Source organism: Aulostomus chinensis, chromosome 6, assembly GCF_037954235.1.
Source record: "Aulostomus chinensis isolate RoL2024-O1b breed Wild chromosome 6, RoL_Achi_v1.0, whole genome shotgun sequence".
NCBI classification, from domain to species: Eukaryota; Metazoa; Chordata; class Actinopteri; order Syngnathiformes; family Aulostomidae; genus Aulostomus; species Aulostomus chinensis.
Window position 1 is genome coordinate 28,967,637 of NC_141325.1, and position 6,867 is coordinate 28,974,503.

Below are 6,867 nucleotides of genomic sequence, written 5' to 3' on the forward strand. Positions count from 1 at the left end.
CAGCGTTCCCCTTCAGTTCAGCACAGTTACTTTGAGTAAATGCGATGACGAACTGTGAAAGAAGGGATTCCCTGTCAGCTGCATTTGTATCGGAGTATTTAGTAGAAAGTCAAGGTTTTCATCGCTCGCTAACCGTGCAGAAGTCGGCACTGATGATGATAGGTGGATTTTTGGAGTTCATTAGTTCAGTCTTACATTAAAGTCTCTGGAGCTTCTCCTCTGTATTTATTATCTCAGCCACCTTGTACAGTACAAACTTTATTCAAACTCCACATTGCACACTGATCAGCTACAAGCTCGTCATGTGATGTACAGTTCAGAGTTAGCAGGAGTTATAGAACGCTTCAACGCCTAACTGCACCTTGAGGGAGTTAAAACCAGTGCTGTACACGACGGTTTCCACGTGACAGGAAGGTCTTCTTTTAAAACCTCTGACAGACGAATCCGCTTCACTATAAAGAAATCACATGCGTTTGCTTCAGGAATTCTTCTCTCTAGTTTCAATTTCTATCATTTTGCACATTTTATTGGATCATACCATTTGAAATGATGGCACAGTGAAATCGAGATAGAATCAGACAACACTCGTAAATCAGGCCCCTGGAAACGTCTTCCTCTGTGGCGGGTTCAGCCGCCGCCGCCGCCGCCGCCGCCGCCGAAGCAACTAAATGACAGCAAAACACATCACTGACACTGCCACGACGCATACACTCATATTATATGCGGTAACATCAATGTAAAAACATATTCCACAATGTCAGAAGGTTTCCATTAAATGGGGTGGATCACAGCTTAAATTATTTTCACATCTATATTTTTAAATAGCTAAACATATCAGAGAAATCCAAAAACAGTCTAAGATAGATCACTAATGTGCAATGGTAAAAGATACAAATTTGGCACTTTGCCATTGCTGCTATATTATGAGTTATAGAAGAAGATATGTAGGCAAAAGTAAATAAAAATAGCATATGATCTGGTAAATTTGCCGCCCAGCAGTTCTACTCTCATAAAATAGCCCCAATGAAAACCTGCTTAACTTTCAACAAACAAGGCTGCAAACACAAAAGAACCCACAGGAGCTAACGTGATAAAAATTTCTGTTTTGTGTGGAATATGAATCCCACTGTGCAGCATTCTTCATTTCTTCCTCATAACTGCACCTCCATGTCAAAAGTTAAGGCGATAAAAGTCACTTCTCTTCCCAGAGCCAATTAAGTAGGTTTTTGGTGCACAGACTGCATACTGAGAGAGCCGCGGGGGCCGCGCGGCTTCAGGAGAAGGCCGGATTCTCATGACGTAGCATCAAAACAAAAGACAGGACTTCTGAAACGCATCTCTGAACCTGAGGCCATCTGACATCAAATCCTTGTCACATCGTTTTTAGCTGAACAGGATGACTAATATTCTCCAGCCGATTCGTTATCTACTGGATTCAAGTCGGCGACAACTGGAGGATACAATGTTGCCCCGTGTCCCGACGTGATGGAGTGCAGCCACATTACATCATGTGTATAAATATACCTACAACTAGGATGTGACAGAGTTGAATGCAAATTGGGAGGGAAATGTGGGCGTGCGATGAATGCAGTGAGACAGCTTGACTACAGGGGGGGAGGTCTGAAAGACTCGGAGACAGGAGGACATCCAGGCACTGCTTCATGTTCTACTCAGTAAGAGCTGGTCGATGCCGTGGCGATTCTTTTACCAATGTACACCCTAGAGAAGAGAGAGAGAGAGACAAGAAAACAAGTTCAGACAAGAAAACTGACCATCCAGAAACCAAACGAAGGTGGAGGCTGGATGAGCAAATGACCTCAGCATCAAAGGTCACGGACATCCAGGAAAGTTGTCACTCCAAAAGTAGCTTTTAGTTTTAGGGAGTAGCTGCCGTCACATGCACGTTGTAGCTGACAGTTTCAGCCTCTTCATATTTGGTTTTAAAAAGATCTCAGGTGGACCGAGGGACACGTCTCACTTTAAACCTCTCGTCTTTCATGAGCCTCTAAATGTGTAAAGATTACTGCCCACGTCACATCCATTTCAAGGTCAAAGTACACACAGTATCCATGTCATCGGTCAAACGCCAGATTAGCCTAGCATGGGCCAGCCATGGAGACAAGATGGAGCAGGTCCTGGTCCTGCAAACAAAGTTCTGACCTGAATAACTAACCAGGTCCCTGCAGCAACCTGATGCGTGTTTATCAAGTAGGGTTGTGGTGCGAGGACACACACACACACACACACACACACACACACACACACTGAAGAGAGACATCAGTGAACACACACGAGTGTTGTTTGTTTTCTCTCTTTGTTATTTCCAGTTTATTCAAGGGCTGAACTTTTTCTCTTCTTTGTTTCTGTTCCATAAAACCAGAACGAAAGTGTAACCATAGCATCTCTGTAGCACACAACAACAACAACTACACAACAAACACTTTCTTAACCAACCTCTCTCTTCTTATCTTATTTTGTTATTCGCAGAAAGAGATGTACAGATGCTGTTCTGCATAACATAAACAACTTTGTGACATCAATTTAAAACACAGACGAGGAGCTTGCAAAGACGTATCAATCCCAAATGAATGGAAACATAAATGGCAACTCCAAACATTTATGAAATGCTAATCCTGCTAACTCAGCGTTGCTGTGACAGCAGGAGAAGGTGAACTCCAATAGCTACCTGTATGCACTGTCACCACAACAACCACCACGTCCTGGGCTGATGATGAGTCCCTCTTATCGGGAACGCGTCAGGACACACGAGCGTTTACACGTCCATAAACATGTGGTCAAACATCTGGGACCACCTCAGGAAGTGCTTGGAGTGACTGTATCACTTTGAGTCCTGGTGGCCATCTACACTTAGACTTTAAAACCAAGTGTCAACAGGCTCCATGCTTTCCCTCGTTCCTCTTGTCCCTGAACCTGCAGCGTGCAGCCCCCCTGGGCATCGTCCTCCGAGCAGACAGGCGTGAGGACACAAGGCACAGACGTTAGTGACATCAAAGCTGCAGTGAGACCTTCGTACCGACTCGTTCCTGAGCATACATAGAGTCACTCAAACCCCCAGCTGATGAAGAGGATCGAAAATAACACCAGTTACTTCTTCAAAGCTCCAGAACATGGAGACGAAACTTGGAAAACAGCAGAAGTCACCTGCCCGACGATCTTACAGACATACGAAGCTCATCTTTAACGCTAAAAGTGCATCAGGTTTTATGCACCTCCTGGCAGATCACCATGTTGTTTCTTTCCATCATCAACTATGACCAAAACATGACTGCCCTGAACTGGTGGACGTCCCATTGGAGGTTAAACGCCCACATGTCTCTGGCGTGAGCGTCACCTGGATGCAGGTAAAACAACTAAACTGTGAGCAGGGGAGACGACATGAGGCGCGCGCAGAGTGTCTGAAGATAGTGATTTAATTGAATTAAATGGTTAAAAATAAATGCAAAGTAACATCACAACTTTTTAAAACACTTGTTTCCTGAATGGAGTTTCGGTTTGAAACAGTCATTTATGTCATTTCATGACACTTTAATTCTGAGTGTTTCCTGATTAACTGTATTAGGTCGGGCAGGTTTTGCCGTCCGTCGTGTTCAGAAATGTTACGTATTTCATCGGGATGCACGGTATCGGATTTTTTTGCCGTTATTCCACAATAAAAATTGAAATTATTAACTGTTTACAGACAAATTTAATTGAAATCATTATTTTGCTCATACTGAAGTAAACACATGAAAAAGTGATTTTGAAAGCGTAACATTTTTCTTCCTCCGATGACGTGGTGATACAACCACCATCCAGAAGATTTTAGATTTGTATTAACATACAGATCTTGAAACCTTTGTTTCAGAATGAGAGTCAACTTGAAATCCTACTGTGTTTATGAGTTTGAATTTGTCGTTTTGAAGGCCGGATCTGGCGATCTGACTCATGACGTGAGCCGGCAGCTCTCATCTGTCTCTTCACACATTAGAGGTGCTCTGGACCTGGATCAGTTTGGTGACCTCTGACCCACGTGGTATTAATGTCGTCTTACCCGAGGCCCAGAGCGAGGATGTGTGAGATGAGTAAGGACGGGATGAAGACTTTGAGGAACTCAGCGGAGAAGATGCCCCCTTTCTTCATGACGCCACTCTTTCTCATGCTAAGAGACACTGAGCGTCGAGGGTGCCTGAAGTGGAACTCCCTGAGAAGAATCATTTGTTCATACAGTCAGTCACAACTCTGGGATTTTAGCAAACTGTCGCAGCTGGAAGTGAGAGCCCGCTTACTTTGGTGGAATGTTTTCAGGTCTGCTGGACCAATCAGCAACCCAGTCGACCTCCTTGTTCATCAGGATGTCCTCCTCTCTGTCCCTCTCCAGGACGTCATCCTCTGACTGCACGTTTGGAAGTAAAGCAAAAAGGTTTTACTGTGAAACGAGTGAGACGATCTGAGCTCTTCAACGGTTGGTGCATTTACCTGACTACCTCTTGGGCTGGACATGTCCACATCGAAGGTTATCTGGCCCTCATCCTGGTCTGGACTTGGTGGCCTGTGGGGGCTGAGTCAACACATGCTGGTTAGAGTAACGCCTCAGTGCATCCCCCGTCTGATGACTGAGGAAACGTCTTTAGTCCCACCTATCGCAGGAGGAGTTGCTGGGGCTGGACTCGTGCTGCGCGTCCAACAGGATCTTTTCCATGTCTCCGTTGTGAATGGAGGAGGAGGACGGCACGTGTTCTAGTCCCCCCATCAGGCTCTCATCGCTCTCCGGCACCACTTCCAAGGTTTCGCTCATGCCAGCATTTGCATTTATTTGGTCTGCAGCAGGTGCAATTACAAGGCCGGTGTGCACCACCTGGCCTCCCGTGTTTCCGTTCAACTCCAGCTCGACCCAAGAGCCTACGCAAAGGTCAAGAGAATGGGTGGGGTGGAGGTGTGGGGTGTGGGGTGTGGGTGGGGAATTACATTTAATGTGTTACGGTACTACCAGTGGAAAGACAATTCTAAAGGTGACCTACATTTCCTGCACACCCCGCATGCTGCATTGGAATTAACCCTTTGAGTGCTGCATCCCTGCCAGCATGCATTTCTCTGTGCCACTGCCCCACAAACAGCCTGCACATTTTTTTCCCAGACAGGAGGGGGGTTATGTAATCTGCTGGACCCAATGAGTGCGGCTGAGAAGTGAATGTAAACCTTGTGATGGAATGAAACGCCCTTCGCCCCCCCCCCCCACCTTGTGATCTGGGTGAAAATAGAATTTAATTGTTTCATGTTAATTTCGACGTCAGCCCAAACACTCACAGGAGGGGTTTTTGTCCCCCCCCATCAGTGCAGCTCTTGCGTAACTGAGACCATCGCCGAAGCATGTCGCTGCTCCAGCTGTGACGGTGTCACACAGGAACCGCAACAGCCCGAGCTGCTGTCCCGGCCAAGGGTTCTGCCCTTTAAACGCTTGATTCTATCCGTAGTTTGGTGTCACTGCACCTTGTGATAATTCATGTTTCCACACCTGACACAACTTGAGCTATCAAGCCCCTCCGTTATTTTTCTTTGCTAGTGATTTTTTTTTAATCAGGCAGAGACAGAGACAACTTTGCTAAACTCAAAGACCGAGTGATAGCAGCCAATAGCAGGAAATCCTGAAATAAAAGACAACAAATCAGCAAATAGAAGCAAAATATATCTCGCCTTTTGTCCCAAACTTGTTTTCATTTTGGCTAAACCCCGCCCAACGCTGACTTCTGCTCACGATTGGTTACAACCCTATCAGTCAAAGATTTAGCGCAATGCGATTGGCTGGTCTTGCGGTGACGTCAAACAACATCACCCGCCACCCCTCCCAGAAGAAGAGGAAATGCCATACCCGATATAACTTTAACAATAAAACCATGTTACATAATTATGCTGGAAAACACGCGCGGCCAGTCGGGAAGTCTACAGCGGCTTGTCTGGCGTGAAGCTCGGGGAGCTGACGTCGGTACGCACCGTGCAGTCCGGGCTCCTCGTTATTGTTGTGTTGAGCAGCAGCGGTGGACATGTTGACTACCCAGTTGGAGCGCTCATCAACATGACACGCACACAAACCGCGAAGTGCGCATGCGCCAGATCTGTCCAGGGTCCAGACAGCGAAGGATGCCAAAAACACACATTTAGAATGGCGATTAGCACGTTCCCTCTGTGACGTGTAAATGTGTGGGACTTGGAGAGAATAGTTCGGTCACAAAATACAGGGCTTTTTTTCCCTTTTTAAAAAAGAAACAAACATTTTTGGTACCGTTTGCTCCGTTCCGTTACGGGAGGGATTCCCAAAGCGTGGTGTGGGGACCAAATTTAGCCCACCAGATGTGTTAAGCACATTTTAAACATATTCTGTTCATTGTTTTCCATTCATTTTATGAGGCAAAAATACTCTTTTTACATTTACTACCCTATAATTATTACTTTCATAATCAATTTCGTATATGAGGGAACTAGGTTGGGGAGGATTTGAGGACCCTGAAGGACTCCTGATGTCTTTGCTCCTGAACAGTTGAGGTCACCAGATGATTGCAGTGTAATGTTAGTAAATGCAGAGCTGTGGCCACAACCCCTGGCCCCGCCTCAGGGACGACTTGAATCTTACAATAAATCTAAATTCTCAGATACGCATTGGAAAACCAGCTTTCAAGCACGTTTTTTTTTTCTCCCGATAAATTTCCAGGACTTTGGTACCACTTTGAGGTCAGTTTTTATGACCAGACATTTTCTGAAACATCCATTTACACATGAACCAGAACGTCAAAATTTGCCAGCAAATATTTTAAAATATTAATGACAATCTACACAGTCTGAAAGAACATAAACATATACTGCTATATAAAATTG

General features: G+C 45.3%; 1 protein-coding gene across 1 annotated transcript; it reads right to left on the reverse strand.

Moving 5' to 3' along the window:
• Positions 1 to 247: 247 nt before the first annotated feature.
• On the reverse strand, positions 248 to 6,109 carry bnip3la (BCL2 interacting protein 3 like a). The gene is made up of 6 exons (XM_086207414.1): positions 5,989 to 6,109; positions 4,638 to 4,899; positions 4,477 to 4,558; positions 4,287 to 4,393; positions 4,052 to 4,201; positions 248 to 1,719 (listed from the first exon to the last, which is right to left on the reverse strand). The coding sequence occupies exons 1-6, from the start codon at positions 6,038 to 6,040 to the stop codon at positions 1,671 to 1,673; spliced, it is 702 nt and encodes a 233-aa protein (XP_086063540.1). The 5' UTR covers positions 6,041 to 6,109; the 3' UTR covers positions 248 to 1,670.
• Between the last annotated feature and the right edge of the window lie 758 nt (positions 6,110 to 6,867).

Bases quoted from the DNA above. Each gene is read 5' to 3' on its own strand.
- bnip3la (XM_086207414.1), bottom strand. From the start codon at position 6,040: ATGTCCACCGCTGCTGCTCAACACAACAATAACGAGGAGCCCGGACTG. The intron at 4,559-4,637 runs GTGGGACTAAAG...GTGTTGACTCAG, and splicing joins AGCAACTCCTCCTGCGATAG to CCCCCACAGGCCACCAAGTC. The intron at 4,394-4,476 runs GTAAATGCACCA...CCAAACGTGCAG, and splicing joins CCAGCCCAAGAGGTAGTCAG to TCAGAGGATGACGTCCTGGA.